At 36.1% G+C, this 25608-nt stretch overlaps 1 protein-coding gene across 1 annotated transcript; it reads right to left on the bottom strand.

Annotated features, from left to right (window-relative positions):
• Positions 1-312: 312 nt before the first annotated feature.
• LOC132548384 (phenolphthiocerol/phthiocerol polyketide synthase subunit C-like) lies at positions 313-17809 on the bottom strand. The gene is made up of 8 exons (XM_060212249.1): positions 17601-17809; positions 14925-15085; positions 13192-13395; positions 10432-10613; positions 10120-10294; positions 3005-9739; positions 2388-2555; positions 313-2244 (listed from the first exon to the last, which is right to left on the bottom strand). The coding sequence occupies exons 1-8, from the start codon at positions 17807-17809 to the stop codon at positions 1940-1942; spliced, it is 8139 nt and encodes a 2712-aa protein (XP_060068232.1). The 3' UTR covers positions 313-1939.
• Between the last annotated feature and the right edge of the window lie 7799 nt (positions 17810-25608).

Genomic DNA, 25608 nt, shown 5'->3' with positions numbered 1-25608 from the left:
CTTCCTGTTAATGAGATATTTGAAAATTGAAATTACACCAGAAGAAAAATCCTAAAAGTAGATAATTCCTTAGTTTTTATAGACATCTTGATTTCAACTAAATTCGTTTGGCTCCAAATACCATAGATAAATAAATATGGTATCCCGGTCTGAAGGTTTTAAACACATATCAAGTAGTTATTACGACTACGAATCACAAGATCACATTGAATGTTTAAATCTAGAAAACATTAAAGAAATAAAAGTAACAAATTATTAATTAATCAGAAATTTTATTTTCAAAACAACATTACTTTTATGCATTTTGTTTCTACAAATCGAATGATTTTTGTACTGGGATATCGTTGATGAATGTTTCTAAACCACATTGGACTTTTTAAGTACTATGATCTCCATGTAAGATCTTGGTCTTATCAAACGTGACATTAAGTAGCCTTTCCATGGATGTTAACTGGATCGTTTCATAGACTTTGATTATCATAAATAAAAGAAAAAGCATTAATATGTGAATTACAATGGAACTTAAATTCAATATTTTGTTTTACCCATTTGTATGTTTTAAAATGCTTTACGTGGTTTTTTGAGATAAAAAAGAAAAATTCTATTTCAGAGATGTGAAGAGTAAGCATAGTTATCCTAACCCATCATGGTTATACGAACGTATATATATATATATATAAAACATCAAAATTACCTCCATACTCCACTAAAGAAATGATGCAACAATACAACATATAATTTAGTTGGTCTTCCGATATGTAACATAATCTATCTTCCCATATATGGATACTCATTAATGTCTGTAACTGAACATAAACGCTCATTTCAGCATCAATTTTCTATATCGCGAATTGTTTCTTTATTTTTTTTTATTATTAATTTCTACAACAAAATTCTACAAGTAATTGCTTAACTATATACATAAAACAAAAATCACTTAAACTAGTTCAGTTCACCGCATACCCTCTTATTCTACATTAGTTCATTTCAACAACATGTGCTTTCGTTATATTTCATATTCTGTAAATTTGTTTATTTTTCTCGATATTTCTACAGACCTAAAAACAGAACTCCTTGACAGACACCTTCAACGTAAAATGTCTTTCATAATTTTGCTGAGTGCTGAATCAAGTTCCAAGCTATTAATTCAAACCTTGAAATAACTTGATAAACGTACACATACGGTACACTGCTGTGCCGCCTTACATATCTAATTACAAAAAATGACATATTGCCATTCGTCAATAGACCTTATGATGGTATGGTAGATACTCAAAATACCGTCCTGTGATTTTTATGTTATCACGCTTTTCCTTTCCTATCGCCTGAACATATAACAATGAGATAGAGGCTACATTCTGTCTGTCGCAGGAACCATAAAACTTCTAATCATGGTTCAATGTTTTTGGATAGCTCTGATTTAATTAGTTGTTCCTAGGTTTGAGGCAAACAGGATACACTATTCATTAAAGACATGTGGTGGGCTATGGTATTCCCTAATGATCTTATTTCCACAGGATATCGTTTTTGCGATTTTACTCCCCCTCATCCCCTCCTTTGAAAAAACAAGATATATAAAGTAAATTTGATCCCATCAGAGTACGAAACGATACCACTGTGCATTTTTAGTATCTAAGTGTGAATTCTAATTGTTTATACAAACTAGTTTTTGGTCTAGTTAAAAGGAATACTAATCGAAATAGCGATTTTCGATTACCTACCTTAACAATGTCCTTCATAACCAAGGTAATAGCTTGTGTACAAATAAGCATTGTTATTGCAGGTGTTGATAGGTTTCATATCATTCAAATGCAAACCAAAATGTTTGTTTCATAAAAAGCACCAAGAAGCTGACAATGATCATAAGTTTCTTCGCTTGATGTATGAGTAACCTCTGAAATGGTATTTCATTGTCATCAGTCATCCATTTAAATCCCATTTAAAGATGTGTATGAGGGACTTCCCAAAGTCCTGTCGAAGAAGCGTTCTTGATAAAGCCTGGTGACGCGACAAAACCATCATCCTTGTCTATGTTGTCAAATGGGTGATCTTGGTACGCTGATCGTTTAGAGGATGCTGGTCCGTTTACATACATTAGAGAATTGTTCCTTTCCTTTGAAGTGCTGTCAGATGCTAGTGAAAGTCTCTGTTTGATAGAATTCACCCAATCATCAAGGACATACTGATCTCGTGTTTTGAAAACGTAGTCTCTTCCGTATTTCTTCACTATCAAAACCTGCATTTCTGAAACACAATTGTTATAAATACTTTCAAATTTGTATCAAGATACGGCCATTCATTACAAGCAATATATATTTCTATCGCATTTAACGTCAAAAAGATAAAAAAAAAAAAAAAAAAACCAATTAAACGCTGTTCGTACTTACCACCAACTGACGCTTTCGTCACTTCCGACACTTCTGAGAACTTGAGTTCCTTCTCGTCATCTTCTCCCCATCGGAGAACACTAAACGACTTTCCGTTAAGACCAACATCTACAAGCGACATATCCACCTTGTGATCCCATCCACTTTTAGTCTGTTTATAAAACGATCCTAGAAATACAAAAAATCGTTTTTCTTTTTCAAAAATGTATTCTAAGTAGAAAAAACAATCGTTTTCAGGGCATATGTGTTTGTACCTGATAATAAAAACAACACGAAAATACCAATATGAAACATAATTATAATCTAAACTCTAATTCAATAAAACAAGGGCAAAATATGAACATAAGAAAGGTCTGCTCGGAGACTCTTAAATGTTTCGAATGAGCAAGCGTCTTCTGCTTCATTGACGACATCCGCCATGAAATCTTGGTCAATCCAAGTAAGTGATGCCATGTTCTAAAATGAGATCAAAGTGTCCAGCCATAATGTCGTAAAGGTTGCACAGTGACATAAAACTATGCTAAATCACGAAATGTAAAACACATAACAATCGATACCATTACTAAATAGATGATGAACTTTTGATTATCAGCAATAAAAAAGCAATATGTGTTTACCTTGATGGATCCTCTGCTGTGTATCATCTTGCATCGCAACGACTTGGCCCAGATTACGTTGCCTCTTTCTTAGTTTTGCCGAAAAACCTTCACCTTTCTTCTTGAACTTGTGGCTTAGCTGGTCTTTTATATCACCAACGGTGCGTTGAGGCCTTTTAACCAGTTTCTTCAACAATTTGATATAGGCTTTTAAGAAGTCCTTCCCAGCCTTCTTGTCAATGAAGCTTGAGTTGTATTCAAGTTCTAGATCAATTTCATGTGTTGTTCTGTCGTGCCACACTCGCATTACGCTCTCCTTGCTGTAACTTCCAGTCAGAGTGTTGACCATTTGTATCATCGGTTTTTGTGTATTAGCCCCACTGAAAGCAGAGTCAGGTAAAACATTTTCGAAATTTGTATCCTCGATTTTGACCTCCTTTGATACGGTGGATTCCTCAAAAATGATCTGATGTCTCAGCACTGATAGTGGCTCTTGTTGTTCAGAAACAATCTTCTCTATTTCCTGAAGAGGGAACAGACTGTTCTCCAAGCACTTTCTTGTCTTTGCGGCATTCTCTTTGATCATATCTATAAGTAGCTGATCCTCATCGCTGAAATCTTGGAAGAGCGGAATCGTATTCACCAGAGTGGCAATATCTTTGTTAAGAGTAGGGAAATGCAGTCTGAGGTCAACGATAGTCAGTAGCGGAATGCAACCCACTCCAAGAACCAAATGAAGGAAGAGTTGATAAGTTGTCTGCATGAACTGGAATAGGGTCCAGTTATTCTTTTCGATCAGCTGCAAAATATTGTTAATCAATTTCTTTGGTGTTTGTATCCTGGCAAATGTCACTCTAGAGGGATCGCACTTACAGCTGGTCGAAGGAAAGAACGTGACAGGTTGAAGGTTATTTGGGATTCTATTTCTCCAGAAGGTTTCCATAAGATTTATATCCTTTTTGAGACGTTTGTATACCATTTTTGGAATGTCATACGTCGTCGTTGGCATGCTAATGGATATGTTTGGGTAGGTTCTTCCGAACTCTTGAATTTCTCCGAGAAAAAGCATCACAGATGTGTTGTCGAAACATAAGTGATTAAAGACGAAACGTATTCTACAGTTTTTGCCATCGTTTGCAAAGAGAGTCCGAAGAGGGAGGTCTTTTGCAGGATCAAACATGTATCGTTCCCGTGGAAATGGGACTCGGTCTCTTGAACTTATGTCTCGCATAGGGACTTCTTTGAAATCGACTTCCACATCCTCTTGTGAGATGACGATCTTTTTTATTTCGTCTTGTGATTCACTCTCCTCATCTGGCACAAAAATCGTCCTCATCAATGGATATTTGCCGTGAATCTCATACAGGAAACTCTTCCATATTTCCGGAACGGCAATTGTTATCATTACGTCAATATCGAGACAGATGAAAAGTCCGGGCGACATGGGGTCATTTCGGTATTTGTCGTAGTACCGCTTTTCCGGAAAAGTGAGCTTATGGACCATACTTTCTTCCTCCTCTTCCTCCCCAGACATATTCTCCATTAAGTACTCAGCGATGCTCCCAATCGTTGTATCATCCGACATAAGCAATATAATTGGAATTTGGCAGTTGGTGACTTCGGCGATTTGGTTGGCAAATGTCATTGCAAGCATAGAATCCACTCCAAGCTCGTTGAAGGCCGTTGCTGGTGTGAGCATATCTGCATCAATGCCGAGAACTTCGCTAGCAACAGCTATGATAAACTTTGTAACATTTTCAATGTTATCCAGTTCATAGTCTAATGCTACTGCCGATTTGTCTTTTCGATTTTTCCCTGCATTAACAAATGTCTTGAATCTTTGTCTAACTCTCATCATAGACGGATTGAGCAGTTCTCTACCTATGATGTTCCAGTCGAATATGCCATATGTAATTTGGGGAACTTCCATCATCATAGCGTTTTGTAAACATGTAAGGATCTTTGGTACATCCAGGGAAAGGTACCCACGCATTGCAAGGTCATCTTCTGTTTTGTTATCTTTGAGCATACCAACAGATAAAGGACCCCAGTTTATGCTTTGCCCACACATATCGTTTGCTTTTCGGAGATGTGCAAGTGAGTCCATGAACGAATTGCCAGCTCCGTAATTGCTTTGTCCAATGTTTCCCATAACTGATGTCATTGAAGAATGCATGACAAAAAAGTCCAAATTATAATCTTTGGACGCTTTATGCAGGTTCCAGCTTCCCACAACTTTTGGCAATAGCACTTTTTGAAGATGCTCCTCTGTCATTTTGAAGAACATTGAATCTGCAAGCACTCCAGCGCCGTGAAAGATTCCTTTCACTTTATATTGCGGAAATGTTGACTCAATGGTACGAAATGCATCTTCAACTGATGCACTGTTTGAAACATCGGTAGAAAGGTAAGCTATTTTTGATTTAGTGCTATCCTCTAATTGCCTTATTTCAGTCTTTTTCTCGTCATCTGGCTGTCGTCTTGAGAGAGTGACAATCTGACCGGCTCCAGAATGCGCTAGGTACTGCACTATTTCCCATCCAAGGCCTGTCAGACCCCCAGTTACAACGTAACAGCCATCATTTCTTAGAGCTTGGTCTTTGGAAATCTTAAGATTTTTTTTCTTGCTATCTGTACTGTAGTTCGGCCGTGCAAAATTCATGGATGTTCCAGGTACAGATAATCCTGTGTTTAATTTGTCAGCGTTTTTCATAAGCCATTTTATCACTTTTGGTACAGTCTTTACCAGTTCTTTCTGCCCAAGCATCTCTTCGTTGTCTAAAGTGACGTACTGGATATCAGGATATAAACGTTCTGAAGCACGAATAACAGCTTTTGGAAGATACATTTGTAGTGAGAGCACTCTTTTAACATTTGCACTGGATTCAAGCATTCTTGTCAGGGATTGTTTATTGACTGCAGATAAGACGACGAGAGTTTCCGCTGTGTTTACTGAGGGATTGTTACAAAGGTCTTCATATGTTACACATGTGGATTCCAAACCATCATTTGTGCTGAGCATTGCTTTCAACATGACTGGAGAAATGTTCGAATCGTTTTTACGTGTCACAATCATGGTTGATGTTTTTGTAACAGTTTCTTTGAGTTGCCACAAAACTGCTGCGAGTTGGAGTAAACCTGGCTTGTATCCAGAAATATTACCAATATTGCAAGTGCAATCCTTTGGTATGGTGACTTTACTTTGGACGCTCATTGGGTAACAAGCCACAAGCCGTTCTTGTGTTTTATCTGGAGGATGTCCAATAGCTTCAAATGTGAGTACATCAAAACCATCTTCGTTGTCCTCTATCCACAATGGGACATTGCTCTCAGCAGACTGAAGTGTGAGGGGATACATATCTGGGTCATGGAGAACCACAGTGTCCAGTGTTAAGCACACATGATTTCCAGGATTGTTCTGAGTATCTTGTATAACGTAGAAAGAGTCTTGAATGTCGTCAGGGTGTTTGCTTTTTAACTGAAGATCCAACCTGTCATCAAAATCCACCCATCGAGAATCACATTCCTCTTCATCCTCTTCAGCAAATTCGTTGGCATAAATCCCATCCTCTAATAACAACAGCTCCGGAATGTCCTGAAGTGTCTGATTACATCCAGTCATCAATGTGCGGAGGAGTGGAGCAGTGTCCGGCAAGGAAAGATGTGTATCCAGAAGCGTAACATTGAGAGGATGTTCACGTATTATACACCTTACCATTCCCCATAACTCTGCTCCCAGGACACTGAAGACTGCACAGTCACTATTTCGAGTCTGTTGGGTTCCCATGGTGATTACGAATGCTGGAATGTTGCCATTGACCTGTGCCATGGTTTGTGAAATGGTCAACATTGTACTGCAGTTTTTCAACACAGCTTGATATAAGCCTTCCGTACCGGAATCATTTATATCTTCCTGTGTTCCTGCGATGAATAACAAGCACTGAGGCCGCTGCTGTGGGTCGTTTAGGATATCGATCAAGTCATCCTTAAATGAAGGCTTTTCAGCATCGACAATCGTTGCATCAGTATTTGACAAATTATCTGCTAATTTATCCGCTTTGTGTTTTGCCAGTGCCACAATGACCGCCGTGACTTTTTCAGCTTCTTTCCCAAGGGATATCGATGTCTTCTTTTGCTGCCATTGTATTCGGTATGCCATCTTCTTCTTGCTTTCCTGTTGTGGCCCTATTATAATCACCATGAAATCTTTTATTTCGACTATAACACTGCCATCCTTTGATAAAAGCAGAGCATTGTATGTCATATTTTCCTCAGTTCTTTCAACCATTTGAACATATGCATACATGTGCCGTTCCAATGGCCTGTTTATTCTGAGACGCCCTATTCCTCCGGGTAGAACTGTCATCGATTTGTCTGCGTCTATATCAAGTACTCCAGAAGTTTGGAGTAGGCCATCTAACACTGCCGGGTGGATATTTGTGTTGTGAAGATCTCTCATGATGCCCTCTGTCAAATTGATGTCAACTAAGCATTCTGTTTCATTCCTCACTGCATTTCCAATTATCTTTAAGTCTTCCCCATATGAGAATCCAAGACTTTCAAGTTTATGATACGTTTCCGACGCAGTCTGGCTCGATTTGCATCGTTTTCTGACCAATAACAGATTCAGGTGTTTGGGGCCATTCTCACTTACATCGATAGATATCGTACAATGGGCAATTTTGTCATCGTTGTTGAAAACTCCAAACGTCGCTTTGGACTTTGTTTCTTCTGTTACAATCGCCTCTGGGACGCTGGCCTTTCCTTGAACCAATCTCAAAGGACGCAAAAACCGTGTCGATACCTGCAAATTTTGCATTGATGTTTCGAATACTTGCTTTCCTATTTCAAGTGCAACGTCTGAATAGAACGCTCCGGGAAGTAGAATAGTACCACCAACTACATGTTCATACACAAATGGTGTTTTGGACGGGTTTATATCAATCTTGAACTGAATTCCCTCTCCTGGCATTCGTTCTACACACAAGTGATTTGTGTTTGAATTGCCAATGCCCTGAACCATCAGTCGTCGTGTGTCGGGTTCAAAAAGGGATTTCACCTCGTTGAACGCGTATGTTGGAATGTCGGTGAGTCGCCCATGTGTGACGATTTTGTCCCAGTAAGGATTGCAACCATGCTTATACAGCTCGAGTAGAGATGTTAATATAATAGATTGCTCCTTGTCTGTCGACATTGAACCAAATGCAGCAGCTTCTTTTGAATCGAGAATATCGGGTAAATGAGCACGAAGGACAGGTCTTGGTCCAATTTCAACGTATATGTTGAAAGGGCCGCTTTTGCTTGCTGTTTCGATTCCCTTTTGTAACAAAACAGGCATTCTGACGTTCCGCTTCCAATATTCTGCAGTTGAAAAATCACCTTCTATTGCCAATTCACCAGTTACCGTTGAAATAAGAGAGCATGTTGGCTGCTGTCCAGACAAGCCATCTAAATGCGTTTCTAGTTCTGTACTTGCCTGCTCTGTGTGATGACTATGGTAAGCGCATTTTACATCAAGTTGTTTGATGAAAGGTTTTTCTTTCAATTCTTCGTCTTCTGTAAGTACGCTACTGATGTGATCAATGGTATCACCGTCACCAGAGAGTGTACAACTAATCGGACTATTCTGAACTGCGATGTTAATTTTTCCGGGAAATTTGTCACACAATGCCTGCACGTGCTCCACAGGACATTTTCCAACCACCATCATTTTCCCGCCAGTAGCATTAGCAAGTATCCTTGACCGATGGTAGATAACTTCTACTGCATCCGAAAGGGAGAGAGCGCCACTAATGTAAGCCGCTGCTACTTCTCCCACGGATTGGCCAAGAACTGCATCAGGAGTAATTCCGTAGAACTCCCATAACTTCGCATGGGCTATTTGACAGGTAAAGATGGCTAAATGGCTTGTAAGAGGATCTTGTACGTCTATCCCATCGCGAAATCGATCTGCAATGGACCAGCCGCAAAGAGGATGGAGAAGATTGTCTACTCTTTCAACTTCAGAACAGAATACAGGTTCTTTCGCCATCATTTCTTTACACATTCCGTTCCATGAGGTTCCTACACCACAGCACAAGAAGACAATATTTGGTTTGCTGAATCCTGGTGCTTTGACCGACTTCATCGAGTTGGCTTGTTTTTCACATTTTCCCGCTAATTCAATACAGTCTTTAGCAGTGAAAGCCACACGATAACCAAAGTGGTCCCTCCTCATTATCGACGTATATGATACATCACATATTTGATACTTTCCCGTTTTCAATTTGGCAGCAAATCTCTCAAGTCCGAGCTTGACGGATGAAATATCTACTGCTGACAGCGTCACAAAGTGTTCAGTAGACTGGTCATCTTTACAAGAATTGGTTGTCTTCTCGTCTGGATTTGAGAGTTGTTTGACGATTGCATGGCTGTTTGTCCCACCAAAACCGAAAGAATTTACACATGACATCCTAGTGCCATCAGACAATCTGTCCCAATCAGTGACACCGGTTGCAACTTCAAAATTGAAACTAGGAAAATCTATCTTAGGGTTCGATTTACGGTAATGAAGATTGGGAACGACCTTACCATGATGCATCATTAACATGACTTTAATGAGACCTGCGATTCCAGCTGCCGACTCAAGATGGCCGATGTTTGTCTTTACCGATCCTATCCTGACATCAGAGACACCTTTAGGGATGATCTTGTCTTTTGAAAAGAAGGTGCCCAGACTGTTGGCTTCGATAGGATCGCCGACAGGTGTACCGGTACCTATTTAACAGAAATTAGGCCAATTAAAAGATGATTGGAAATTCTTGTTCAGATGAAAGTTAACTGATGATTAAAAATTCTTCAAACATCAAAATAATGAAGTTTCAGGGAGATATCCAAAGAGTTCCAATTCTGATAATAGGATGCTCGGCAAGGGTCACTTAAATCCTGTGTAATGAAAACAAATTGGGAATTATCTCCATTTGAAACTCAAGCAAATGAACTTTAATCGCCCTATTTTCTTTAATCACAACGGTGTATGTTCCTTATTTATGATATTGTCTTTCACCTCACATAATGATACTGTGCACTTTACTGCCTTGAAGAATTTTACAAATAATATTAAAAAAGATTAGACAGAAGAAAAGAAAATCTTTTACCATGGGCTTCGATATACTGAATAGTCTTCGGATCGACATCGTAGTCATGGTATATACGTTCGAGAAGGGCTGACTGTTGTCTACCAGATGGCGCAGTTATTGGAGTGGCGGTGTGACCGTCCTGGTTACATCCGGTTACTATCACACACCAGATTTTATTTCCATCTAGCTTGGCCTAGATCGTCATAAAACAATAAAATAAGACACAGATTGTTAAACATCGTCATCGTCGTATTTGTTAAATACAGAAGCGTATTACTTACCTTGATTATTTACCAAATCCTACTTCCGGTGTGTACCAATTAGTCTTACCTGTTTTAGACTCTTGATGATGACCATACCGCATCCCTCTCCCCTGGCATATCCGTCAGCAGTGTCCGAGAAAGCCTGACACTGTCCAGTGGCGGAAACCATCCGAGCTTTACTTAATGGAACAAAAATGTGGGGGTACAAAATACTGTTGACACCGCCACATATCGCAGCTTTGCAGTCACCTGAGATATTTGGAGGAAAAGAAAAAAAAGACAAATAAATGCATGAAAAAGTATTGCCTTTACACATTTTGTTATTGTTTTAAAAGGGTGCAGTACACTTTGAGTTTACGCAGACAAACATACATATACGCTTTTCTTTCCCACTGTCATAGGGTTGTAGCCATGTTTTTTTTTATATATATAAAAATGTCATTTTACTCAAACTACATCACGTAACGTCATCAGACTATGTCACGTTATATCGTCAGACTCTGTAACGAAATATCGTCAGACTATGTCACGTAATATCGTCAGACTATGTAACGTAATGTCGTCAGACTATGTCACGTAATATCGTCAGACTATGTCACGTAATATCGTCAGACTATGTAACGTAATGTCGTCAGACTATGTCACGTAATATCGTCAGACTATGCCATGTAATGTCGTCAGACTATGTAACGTAATGTCGTCAGACTATGTCACGTAATATCGTCAGACTATGTCACGTAACGTCGTCAGACTATGTCACGATATATCGTCAGACTATGTCACGTAACGACGTCAGACTATGTCACGTAATATCGTCAGACTATGTCACGTAATATTGCCAGACTATATCAAGTAATATCGTCAGACTCTGTCACGTAATATCGTCAGACTATCGCCAGACTATGTCACGTAATCTCGTCAGACTATGTCACGTAATATCGTTAGACTATGTCACGTAATATCGTCAGACTATGTCACGTAATATCGTCAGACTCTGTCACGTAATATCGTCAGACTATGTCAGGTAATATCGTCAGACTTTGTAACGTAATATCGTCAGACTATGTCACGTAATATCGTCAGACTCTGTCACGTAATATCATCAGACTATGTCAGGTAATATCGTCAGACTGTGTCACGTAATATCGTCAGACTATGTCCCGTAATATCGTCAGTCTCTCTAACGTAATATTGTCAGACTATGTCACGTAACGTCGTCAGACTATGTCACGTAATATCGTCAGACTCTGTCACGTAATATGGTCAGGTGATGTCACGTATTATCGTAAGACTCTGTCACGTAACGACGTCAGACTATGTCACGTAATATCGTCAGACTCTGTAACGTAATATTGCCAGACTATCGTCAGACTCTGTCACGTAACGACGTCAGACTATGTCACATAATGTCGTCAGACTATGTCACGTAACGTCGTCAGACTATGTCACGTAATATCGTCAGACTATGTCACGTAAAATCGTCAGACTATGTCACGTAACGTCGTCAGACTATGTCACGTAATATCGTCAGACTATGTCACGTAACGACGTCAAGCTCTGCCACGTAACGTCGTCAGACTATGTCACGTAACGACGTCAGGCTCTGTCACGTTATATCGTCAGACTATGTCACGTAACGACGTCAGGCTCTGTCACGTTATATCGTCAGACTATGTCACGTAACGACGTCAGGCTCTGTCACGATATATCGTCAGACTATGTCACGTCATCTCAGGCAACACACTTCTTTTGCCGACAACTGACAACATCTGTTATCAATGATTACGAATATATGCGAGATTTAAGTTTTGAGAGAAATATTTTTCAAGATCGTGTTTATGGAGTTTGCAGTTCCCAGTAGTATGACATAAAATCATCTTACAATTTGATGGTTGCTTTCTTCATTCCTTTGTTTCCAAAAACTATTTTTTTCAATAAATTCAGTTTGTAGTACATCGCGAGGAGTGAAAACAGTATTTATCTTTTAAGTTTAATTTCTGTTGCTTAGCTTGTAATCCACAATTACGTATTGTGTTCATTTCTCTTAGAAGACAAATCAGCAGCAAGGCATCATCTGCTCTAATAGTATAGACTGGACAGAGAGCCTGCGAAATAGCAGTAAATTAGTTAATATGAACAGTATTCTCTGGGGGTCACTTAGAATTAACATTGAAATGATGCAGACTGACATTTCAACAAAGGAAGGGAGATAACTACAATGCAATTTGTTCTGATAAAATGTTATGTCAGGACACCAGTAAATATTTCTACGTATTCTACATTCAATTTAACGAGAAAGACTGACTGGACAATCTGTGGTTATAACTAATATTTGGAATATAGTTGAAACAAGACAATCCCGCGCTTAACAGAAGGCAAAGTCACTGTCTCCTGATTATTTTATACTTTGTTGTAATAAGTAAGTGATACGATCTGTTTAAATATGAATTTAATTGAACAATAATTACGATATTAATCCTTCGTGGTGGCGCTCGAAGGATCGTACATTGTCTGACAGGAAACTGGATTGTCCTTAGATGCTTACTATTTATTTCATGACAACCCGATGTTGCTAACTTCAAACTATTAATCGGTATGATATGTTAAATGATACATTTGAGTGAATGAATATTTGACATCTAGTTGGATTCATGATAATATAATATAATATAATATAATATAATATAATATAATATAATATAATATAATATAATATAATATAATATAATATAATATAATATAATATAATATAGCTTCTAGTGTCTTACACAGTCCTAACGTAAAACATAAATACTGGTCCGCTTGCTTTTTAAATTTGATGATGTACCTGACTTGATGGCTTGAATAGCAAGATGGATGGCGACCAGTGAAGAGGAGCATGCCGTGTCTATACACATGGAGGGACCTAACAGATTGTAGATATAGGACACACGTGCAGCAATGATACTGAGGCTGGAACCAGTCAGTGTATAGTTCGTCATGGCCGTTAGTTCATCATTCGCCGACTCCCTGTAGTCGTCGTTCATAGCGCCTGATAAAACATCAATGAATTGATTTCTAGTAACAAGTATTTTATATTTGTAGAAAGGTGAACTCAATTGTAAGTAAGATTCATGATAAACCAAGCATCCATATGATGTACCGACTTATTGTATACCATATCGCCCTTAGTCAATACACCAACTTAGTCAACACAAATTACTGACTTATTGTATACAATATACCGCCTTAGTCAATACACCAACTTAGTCAACACAAATTACTGACTTATTGTATACAATATACCGTCTTAGTCAATACACCGACTTAGTCAACACAAATTACTGACTTATTGTGTACAATATCGCCCTTAGTCAATACACGACTTAGTCAACACAAATTACTGACTTATTGTATACAATATACCGCCTTAGTCAATACACCAACTTAGTCAACATAAATTACTGACTTATTGTATACAATATCGCCCTTAGTCAATACACCAACTTGGTCAACACAAATTACTGACTTATTGTATACAATATACCGCCTTAGTCAATACACCAACTTAGTCAACACAAATTACTGACTTATTGTATACAATATACCGTCTTAGTCAATACACCGAATTAGTCAACACAAATTACTGACTTATTGTGTACAATATCGCCCTTAGTCAATACACGACTTAGTCAACACAAATTACTGACTTATTGTATACAATATACCGCCTTAGTCAATACACCAACTTAATCAACACAAATTACTGACTTATTGTATACAATATCGCCCTTAGTCAATACACCAACTTAGTCAACACAAATTACTGACTTATTATATACAATATACCGTCTTAGTCAATACACCGACTTAGTCAAGAAAGATGAAATCTTAGCCAACACAATTTACTGACTTATTGTATACAATACATCACCTTAAATACATCGACTTAGTCAATACATTATAAAAGTTTTTTCTACACGGAATACCGACTTAATGAAGAACATGTCGACTTAATCTACACTGTACAGCAACTTAATCAATACACTATACATATGTACAAACACAATATACCGACCTTATAAACATTATATTAAAACTTTCCCTGAACAATACACAGATTTCGTCATAACAATACACCGTCTTAGTCAATACAATACACCGTCTTAGTCAATACAATACACCGTCTTAGTCAAAACAATACACCGTCTTAGTCAATACAATACACCGTCTTAGTCAATACAATACACCGTCTTAGTCAAAACAATACACAGATTTAGTCAATACAATACACAGATTTAGTCGATACAATACACAGATTAAGTCAATACAATACAAAGATTTAGTCAATACAATATACAGATTTAGTCAATACAATACAAAGATTTAGTCAATACAATATACAGATTTAGTCAAAACAATACACAGATTTAGTCGATACAATACACAGATCAAGTCAATACAATATACAGATTTAGTCAATACAATGCATAAATTTATCGAATACTTCTAATAAGTCAAAACAGCATTCACGTATTGTAATGGAACTATGAATTTAGATATACAGTTTCGGATGTATACCTATATAAACCCCGGTGTCTGTCTCGTTGAGATCTTGCCTCGTGATGCCAGCATCCTCCATTGCCATGTGAACACAGTCGAGCACGTATCGCTGCTGGGGGTCAATTCTTGCCGTTTCCACCTGACTAACTCCGAACAGCTTGTTATCCCACGTATCATATCTGTCAAACAATGATGTGTAGTTAGATAGCGTTTCATACAGCACCGTCTCCTTTACCAAATGTGTAAAAATGTAACTACCACTTATGTATTAGTATAGGAAATCTTGCTTCCGTCAGCTCAGTGGAGTTTGCTCGACACGCTTTGTTTTGCTCAATAAATAAATATAATATGATAGCGACAGTTGTATAGATATATAAAGTTAACGTGTATATACATCTCAAAACAGATTATACTGAAACAGCATATATGTCATATTCCAAATTATAGAACGATCCCCTGTTAATGCCTAGTAGAGAAAGGACCTGTTTCACGCTACGTGTAATTTTGCCCACAACCCTATTTAATCTTTATTGTATGGTATTTGTCGTACCCCAGTAAACTAAGAAAGTATGTTAAAAAACACCCAAAACTCGACCATGACCTGTACTATTTTATTATGCTTGTCATGGGTGTGAGCCAGAGTGCACATCTTAACCCCTCAAAAACCTATAACAAATCATTAAATTGGTACAAATTCTCTTCATTAATGTCTGCTGCATGTTTTGAACTTAAATATGAAGCTAAGTATTACAAATATTATCAAAGTACTGAAAGGCTAAACGTATTGAAAAATGTTCACAAATAACCGCTAAGCTATATTACTTTCCCCATACTCCTACACTTTGGAATGCAAAAATTACTGAAATAAGAGAACCAGAGGCTATTTTTCTTAATTTTAAGCGATTTTATATCTTCTTTAATTCTTATTTCAAATTTGACGACAATAATGTGAACAAATCAAAATAGGTAAAAAAATAACTAAATACACACAACCATATATTTATCGCCAACAAGCCAAATGATTAATAGCTCTATGATGAAGTTGACTAAATAGAACCTTTGAAATACCCAAGATGTTGCAATTACTATCCTATCAATATGAGGATTTAAACAAATCGGAAGGACTTTATACCTACTTCTTTATTTTGAATGTATTGCAAAGTGATAGTCCTTACTTATTATAATTATATTTGTAGTTGAGGAAAGTAGATAAGGTGTACACAGCATTTCAGATAGATTAAAGTGTAATTAATTACATTAAATGTATTTACATGCCTATCTTCCTTGAAGTATCATGGTTAGACTTTTCTTCCAGTCATTATGTCTATAAAGACATAGTTCTTTGAGATTAAACCAGACTTCCATACATATACAAAATTTACAATATTTTCACTATAGCTACTACTATTTCTGATCTCCAAAGCATTAGATAATGTCACCATGACACGCTAAATGAATAAATATGTTATTGAAATATTTCGTTCTAGTTAATTGAATTATAAACATGAATATTTTGGGTTTTTATACGCGCTTTGTTTGAAGGAATATTTTCATTTCAAGGAACTTTGATACACATTAACAAACCTTGAGAAATCAGCACAATCAACCTTCATCAAATAAAACTAAAAGACAAAAAACATAAGTTATAACAGTGTCAACATCATGGTCAGTATAGTATTCAAAATATCTTATTCATAAATCATGAGCACCAAATGTACCTTGCCTACGAAACGCAAACTTTTTATCTTGAAAAACTTGAAAAAGTGTCATTGCGGTGGGTGTGAAAAACCTGAAAAAGTGTCATATCGGCGGGTGTGCGCGTGGAACGAACAGTCCAATTCGATGACGTCTAATGAGGTAAAGTGATGTTATATATTAAGACGATCTTGCCACAACGACAAGGATTAAAACAAAATTGATGTTTTGTTTGTAAGTTTTGTTTGTTTATAAGTGTTGTTAGTTGATAATTCAAACCAAGCCCCCAGACTAGCTTTTTATCATGGAGCCAACGCGCACGTACAGTGTTCTGTACGCTTACGTCATGTCGAGAATTCCGTAAAATATATTGTTCAAAATTTATCAATAGTTCAACCACACTGTGCTTCTTTTTTTTTAATATACAGTAATCGTATTGTTATTAAAAAATAAACTTATTTTGGATGCTTTTAAAATAGCGATTTGAAAGATCGCGGCATTATTTACGCTGAAAATTGCCGCTAGAGGGCTCTAACTCTTTTCGAAATTTCAGCCAATGAGAAGGCCAGGATTGGTAAATTTTGTCTGAAAGGCCGTCGCAATAGGCTATGCGTACTGAGTACGTTTAGCCTAAAAATGACTGAAGTTTAACTGGGATAAAATAATTATTTTTCATTAAAATATCACTAAATTCAAGTTTTTGGAAAACTGTTTGACAAACTTACAGTTGCTGTTCACCTGAAAATATTTACATATTTTTGGCCAAATTTAAGCGCACTCTGGCTCACACCCATCGGGGAATTTTTGAATTCTTAAACATACATTCTAAGAAGTTTAATGAGGTAGTACAAATAACATACGATCAAAATTATAATGGGATGTTGGCAAATTAACATGTACCATGAAACAGGTAATTTGTTGATTTTATTATAACATTATCAGATGTTTTAGATTAAATGGTGTGTAATATTAAAACGTCCAGTCTGGTTAGCATCATACTTGCGGATGAATCCCGCCCTCCTGACATTGGTCTTGCCCGGTTCCATGGGGTCTTCATTGTAGAAGGCGTCCACATTCCAACGTTCTGGTGGGATCTCAATAACATGATTTTCGCCATTAAGCAGGACCCTCCAAAACTCCTCGAGGTTGTCAGCTCCAGGAAATTTACATCCTACCCCAACGATGGCGAAGGAATTCTCCTCGTCCATCGGGACTACAATCACAATGATGATAATGAAGTGTTTATGGTTTTTTTCGGAGTAAGCCAATCAGTATCAGGATTGTGTCCTTTTTAGTTTTTTCTGCAATGCTCTTTATGTGTCTGGCTATTAGAAGTTATAGGAATCCTAGTTATTGTTCAGCCATTTACTTTTCTTATCCATATAAATAAATAAACAAATAAATAAATAAATAAATAAATAAATAAATATCCAGTATTTTTTAACTTCCTAACTACTTTTTCCTCACGAACAACTAATAGGTCAATACCACGTTATTGATAGTATACTTAGTATGTAAGATCACGTTATTGATGGTATATGTAAGCAATTGTCCCAGAGAGGAAGACTGAACATTTTGTACCTCGGGATTAAATTGGTCTGCGATATTCTTGCTCTCTGAGTTAAAACTCGGCGGGTTAACTTTGTTAGCCTTAATTATACTGTTTTATATTCGGTCGATTTGATTTTCGCATCTGTATCCTCTCCTAACATAGAACATAAACAATAATATGACATATCTTGTTTATCGCGAGTACAATTTGGACAAAGGAAAAAACTGTATCAATTTAAAAAAAAAATGGCGCAAAATCTACGGTATAGCAATCCTGCAAAATGTACCGATATGTTGGTATTATGGGGTGGGGTAGGGGGTGGGGTGGGGATGGTTGTGGGGGTGTTGGTGGTAACAGTGACATTGTCTTTACGTCATTGTAAACGTAGAACGCTATAACGTACCTATACAGAGTTAAGTACTAAAGGAACAACAACGACAGTGTTGGGACATACCTTCCTGTATGATAACGTTATCATCATTATATATGGATGCGTTTAAGATACTGACTCCGCGTATAGTTTGTAGAGACTTAAATAAGGTTTCAACATTAAATGTCTGTGTCCAAATGGCAGTCATATTTTCCAGTTATGCTCAATGCTGCACCCACAACGAACAGATTTATATTGATTTCGTATTTTAAGACGAAACAATGCGTCCTTAGTGATCACATTACAATGATGACATTTCAGAATTTTATAGTAGTTAAGTAAAAAAAGATGATTTAATGAGAATTTGAATTACCTCACGTTTTAATAATCTACTTAGTTAAACAATATTTTATTCAGTAGTCAACAGTTTTACACATACATGTTTTACATTGGGATGGAAAAAACAAGCCTAGACATCATATCTATTCCTTTAATACTTGCTTGAAACAAACATTTCTATTGGTTGATTCCTTGTCTCTCATCCCGTCGTCGTCTGTTACATGTATTTTGATTGGCAACTTTGCGCAATGATTACGGAAAAAGTTGATTATTGAGATTCAAGACCAGGCGCAGCAGTAATGTAGATTATATTATACACATTTACTTTGCGGTTTATGTAAAATATGCCACGTGTGGTTTGTTTTCCGGCAGCGTTTTGTGGCACTTCTATAATGGTATTGTAATTAATTGATAAAACATTCTTCCGACAATATCTAAAATACCTTAGTGTAAACAAATAACACCTGGTGTACATAATAACGTTAGATTCTATTCTTTCAAATATGTAATTTTGATTCCCTAGTTTGCTACAAATTCAACTTCGTTTACATTTCCATGAACTTGCTAATTATCCTGGTATGTTAAATGTACTTACCTCAGCAGCTGGCATATAAATTCCTTGCTTGGAATTATAAATAGTGTGTCTACTTCAACTTGGTAATGTTCGGAATATATACTTTGGTCCCACTCCTTACATACACATTCTGACACCAACGGAACCCCGCCTCTACTTTCAATAGTTGTGTTCACGTAGCCCCTGCTGGTATTCGGAGTACACGCTTTTACCAGCCATTGCCGGCCTGTTTTCATTCGCTCTTCATATAGCCCCGCCTCCTATACTCCGCCCCGTCGTTGTGGTGCATATTACTTCTCACCTTTTTCCCCTTAGAGTTCCGAGAGTAATGTGAAAAAGCAACTGTACAGATATATGCAGGTATAAAAATCTCAAAATATACATTTACAACTCAACAATGAACAATGCTGTGATTTAAAGCGGACATGTTCTGAGAAGATTTTAAGTCTTTGAAAAAAGAAAGAAAAATACCAAATATTCCCGTACAAAGCTCCGAATTGCCATCATGTTCGTTAACCTGAAATTTTGACACCGTTGCAGACCAGACTTTAATTATATATCTATAACACACCGTATAGATTATATATATAAATTGGGTAACGTAGCATAAGATAAATTCCAACAATATCTTTGGGTAATTCCAACGATATATTATACAAATCTCTTTATGTCACCGTAGATGTTTGGGTACACGAGAAAAAAGATATATACGCATAAGCATATAGGTACACTTAATTCCTGACACTTATCAATGTCAATCAGCTACAGTGTTGTATAAACAATGTAAAAGTGCCAAACCATGCTGTTACACAAGATGTTAAATATATGGGCTCCGTAAAGACATAAATATAGCTCACATGTCATGATGTATAATTAATATATCACTTTAATATGTATCATGTATTTTTCCACACAACCACAGTGTTTCCACCTATCTTTACTTTATCGAAGTCTTGCCTTTTCTTTTGTCTTCGCTTTGCGTTTTCTACGTTGACAAATATTTAAGTGACTTTAGTAATGTGGATAATAGTCACACTAAACAATAGCCATGATGTAATGAAATATTAATAAGACTAGAATAATATGCTCTTAAAATGAATTTTGCTTCTCTGTTCATTCACACAAAAAGAGCGTTATTATGTGTAAATCAATGCAATAATACTGTGTTGAAACAGTCAATACAAACACACGAACTGACCTACTAACTTACCAACTTACTAACGAACGAGCCACCGAGCGAATGATATGTTTTCATTAAATGTTTTTATTTCATTATTTGGAATCTAGTGCAAATACAATTTCCCCACATGTCTGAGAATAATGAAATGCGTCATAATCCCATCATTCCATCGAGTTGAAGAGAAAATGAGTGAGAGATGTTTAACGGTTAAAAATGGAACCTTATTGAAACATATCCGTTTTCGACGGCACAGTTTTCCACGACACCGGGTCAGTTTTCAACTGGGGTCAATTTTCAACGGGGTGCCTGATTTTCCTGTGGCAATAATAGATCATAAAAAAAACATATTGCTTGTTTATCCAAACATGTTTCGGACGTCATTTTGACAAGTAACTCGGGGCGGTACCGATACAGCCTTGGGTTGTTATTAGTTTATGTCTACTGCTCGGTAAACTGTCTGACGACACAATCGATAGTGTAGGATAATAGTGTTAATTTTGAGATGTTTATTACCTTGGTTTTGTTTGTTATTGCTATTATGCAGGTACTGTAATATTATAACTACAATGTACTGTGCATGCCATAAACTAGGTGTGAGGTGTGTTCCCTATTTCGTGACGTATCACAGGCTTTGTCTCGAATCGAGTTCAGTTGTCTCGAATCGAGTTCAGTTGTCTCGAATCGAGTTCGGTCTCGAATCGAGTTCAGTTGTCTCGAATCGAGTTCGGTCTCGAATCGAGTTCAGTTGTCTCGAATCGAGTCAGTCTACAGCGTAAGGTATGCTATTTCATGTACGATATACCGTTGTTCTTACGTTAATAGTACCGTATCTGCTGTTGTAATTGACGCTACTTTAGATTTGAAAAATAAACATTGATTTAAACCAAAATCGAAGATGTCATTGAAGAATTTACTGTAACACAAATTTTAGCTTGAAGATTGAGATCTTGATCCGATTTTAGTACAAGTGATTGTGCTATAGTAGTCAAATAGTTAGCATTACAAGAAAACCATGTTCCCGTGTTCCTAAAGATGTCAAATCCGTCTCATAAAAGAGTAACAATTGTACTTACAAAATGTGAAAAGTGATTTTTTATTGGAAATGAAGTTGAAATTGAGGGTAGATTAAATATATCTGAATAAGTTAATCTATCATAACATTGTGGGTAGGTTAACCAAATCAAAATGCGTTAACCTAATTTAACAACGTGGTATATACAATATGTGCTGTTTAATTACACAGTTGACACAGAAAGCTTTGATCAACATGTTTGGAAAGGTAATTTCATACGAGTTCTAAAATACAGAGTGACGATGAGAATCTGGATGAACTGTTTGACGATTTGTTAGTAAACTTTTCTCTTCTACATCAAATAAGATGGTTAAATTCGTGAAAACACGAGGTTTCGGAATAGCAGATGATACGTTTGTTTAGTCAGGAAGGAAGAATAAAATTCAAGAAATTAAGTTATAGTTCTTTCAAAATAAATATGTAAAGGAAAAGAAGACTTAATGTATAAAATACGAAACATTTTGTAGTCATTAGTTTAAACACGAACAGTAGATATATTTCAAGGTATTAAGACAGAATTCTTAGGTATCAACAACTTTGTAAGACAAATATTCTAAGATTCTACCAAGTATCACGAAAGGTGAAAATTATAAATGTTACTGAAAATCAAAAGTGGAAATGACTAAAAGGTAAACTTATTTACACATTCATCAAAGAAACGAGATTTTAAAAAATGTATATTTTAGTCTTGTAATGAAATTGATTAGTTTTTCAAAAATATCAAATCAAGAAAAAACCTATATTTCAGTATAATAATAACTCAAACTTAAATTCAATAAAACGACGGCAAAATACGACACAAAAGAAGATCTACACGGAGACTCCTGAAAAAGTACATAGAGAATAAGACAAAGTGTTTCGGAAGTTTATAAGACAAATATGTACAAGTTTCCTCTTCTTCATGGACGACACCTACCATGCAAATCTGGGTTGATCCGAGTAAGTAATGTTACTTTTTCAGATGAGAACAAGGTAAGGAACATGGAACCATCCAGAAATGAAAATTTCATTATTTAATTATTTCTGATATTGTTTTCATAACGATTTAAAATTCATTACTCATTATTTACTTCAACCTTCACTATAGAACCTACATTTTGGCTGTAAACAAATTTTGTTGTTCCTAAGAATTATTTAATTGGCATTTAGTTCACTGAAAAATGCATCGATGAAATGCCTAGTTTAATGAGAATATGTAAAAGCTCGCGTTTCCTTCATCTACTTAGATCAACAATATTTTATTAGATTTTCAACAATATTACACATACGTGTTTACCTATGTGAGTGCAAACAAGCTTGGAACTTACCAAAACACCCTACTTGTAACTTCTTGTTTGAAACAAACAGTTCTATTGGCTAAATCTATCATTCTATAGAAGACGACACACATGTTTTGATTGGATAGCAGATATATGTTATTATTCAGGAAAAAAAGTAGGTACTGATGTACTCCAAGGTCTGTTTATAGTATGTCCCGTGTTTTTTTTTATATGGTTTAATATTAACGACTGGCAGCATTTCTGTGGCATCTTCAGAATGGTGTTACGGTCAGGCGGGGCTCCTACTTAATCAGTTGTCAAACACTGAAAATGTGTCTACTTGGGCCTTGTAATATTAATGCCTTGGTAAGATTAATCTCTGGTTAGGTTCCGCCTGACAGGCATCAACACAAGCACGTGCCTTTGTTCATATTTGTCTTATATTTGTCGCGGCTGGTACGTATCTTTACTAGTTTTCTAAGCAACAACAGTTGCCGTTCCGAAAGTTTCGGATTTACTAAACAATAAAAACTGTAGATAAGTCTATTTAAAATTTAAATCTTTTAATGGCTTTATATACAGGTACAATGAGAAGTGATGAATGTAAATCAAACATGCATACGCCAAGTTAACTAAATGTTTGTGTACATGTTTCATATTTCGTTGTTTTCGGAAAGCCTAAAACATGTTATCTATCTTTATAATAATATACTGCAACATGAATGATTATAGTAACTGTTAGAATGTTGTATAAAGCAACGTCGATCATTCCATAAAATGAATTTATTTTTATAAATAAATATATAATAACCACATGGAGGAAGAAGATAAAGATAGAACAAAGAATGCTATGTCCAAATTACATACCACATAAATATGTTTATAATCCGCCTGTTATGCCTTCAGTTTTGCGAATATATCACTAGTGTAATATATCCCGGAGCATTTTTTATTGGCTGCAACTGTCAGAAATCTATTGTGATGTTATGATTAATGTTGACAACATCCTCGATACTCCAGTGATTCACTGTCGCTCTCTGCTCGTAAGCCCCGGATTATCCAGGATGTACGGAATGTGACGTTATGTAATGAACCAAAAATGGCGCAATACATACCTGTCTTGAATTTGCTTTCCCGGTTTTGACTATAAATTCTGTCAAAATATCTCGACCTTTTAATCTTTGCTCACCAAGAAAAAACGCAAAACTAAAGCTTATAAGACTCGTTTAATGAATTTCATCTCAGAATTTATGTATACAATAAATTAGTTATCTTAATCATTGTTGTGTGTGACATCGTCTCGTTCTTTTATTAGTAAAGCAACCTGAGATGTTTCTCTGTTAACACCACTTTCTTTGAAATAGTGCTTCAAACCACACGTGCTAGAAATGGCGGTCAGCTGTACATAAAAAGCACAAAGGATTTTGAGCAAAGTGTATCTCACCATAAGAAAGATTTCGATTTCTCAGACTGCAGCTGATGTGAAATGAATCGGTGTGTTCAAGTCTATTTCAGTGAAAGTTTCTACGATTGTTGTTGTATTTTTCGTTTTTTGTTTTTTGTTTTTGTTTTTTTTTTTTTTTTACGACTGATATAAATCTATAGGTGATTAAATGAACACCGAAACCATTACATCAATGAATAGTTTATTAACCGACGAAAATAATTTTTGCATTTATAGACAGCTTGTTGACGATATACAAGGGCGTTTCTGTAGGGTAAATCTTTCATCTACATAGCACTCGACGGGTCACTTTTTATTGACGGATAGAAACAATTGTCATAGGAATGATTATCATAATATATCCTTGTACAGATCGAAGGTAATAAAAGTTTAATTTGTCATTCATATAATTTTACTTTTATATTTTCCTTGTTTGTGAAAATCCTAGATATAATTATTTTGTCTCGTGACATTTTGTAAAACTGCTTTCGAAAAGTCTTATTTACGTATTTGAATCATACAACTGAAGGTCAGAAAAGTAGAAAAGCACCTAATTTAGAAAAATAACTGATAAACTGTAAGTATAGTTAGCTAGATGCTGTTGTGTATTAGGAAATCTGGAAATTACATAAATATGATACCCAGATTTACTTGAATATGGTTATTTGTTTTGTCACGTCATATACCAGAGGTCCTGATTGGAAGTAAGATCAATATAGACACCCGTGGAATGGAGTTTATTTAATCTTCAGTATTTCAATAGTTCATATCGATTGAAACAATATACGAGATTATACAAAAATGAACAGTACTTTTAAAAAGAACTCTTAAATTAGAGTCAAATAATGAAGTCTGAGCCTTTATATGGAGCGAACAAAACTTAAGTTTATTGATTCTGAGGTAAAGAGAACTTATCACGAAGAAAATAAGAAATCTTTTTCGAAATAAGAATATATGTCCTTTACTTATTTTTGTAAGATAGTACTAAGGGTCTTTAAGGTCATGTCCTTTACCTTTTTTTGTAAGACAGTACTAAGGGTCTTTAAGGTCATGTCCTTTACTTATTTTTGTAAGATAGTACTAAGGGTCTTTAAGGTCATGTCCTTTACTTATTTTTGTAAGATAGTACTAAGGGTCTTTAAGGTCATGTCCTTTACTTATTTTTGTAAGATAGTACTAAGGGTCTTTAAGGTCATGTCCTTTACCTTTTTTTGTAA

Source organism: Ylistrum balloti, unplaced genomic scaffold (assembly GCF_031769215.1).
Source record: "Ylistrum balloti isolate Yb309-2 unplaced genomic scaffold, AGI_CSIRO_Ybal_v1 Utg370010, whole genome shotgun sequence".
NCBI lineage: Eukaryota > Metazoa > Mollusca > Bivalvia > Pectinida > Pectinidae > Ylistrum > Ylistrum balloti.
This window is presented reverse-complemented; position numbering and strand designations above follow the sequence as displayed.

Excerpts from the sequence above, each read along its gene's own strand:
- LOC132548384 (XM_060212249.1), bottom strand. The coding sequence starts at position 17,809 with ATGGACGAGGAGAATTCCTTCGCCATCGTTGGGGTAGGATGTAAATTT. Across the intron at positions 10,614-13,191 it reads TATTCAAGCCATCAAGTCAG|GTGACTGCAAAGCTGCGATA; the intron begins GTACATCATCAA and ends CAAATATCTCAG. Across the intron at positions 10,295-10,431 it reads TCATCAAGAGTCTAAAACAG|GCCAAGCTAGATGGAAATAA; the intron begins GTAAGACTAATT and ends ATGACGATCTAG.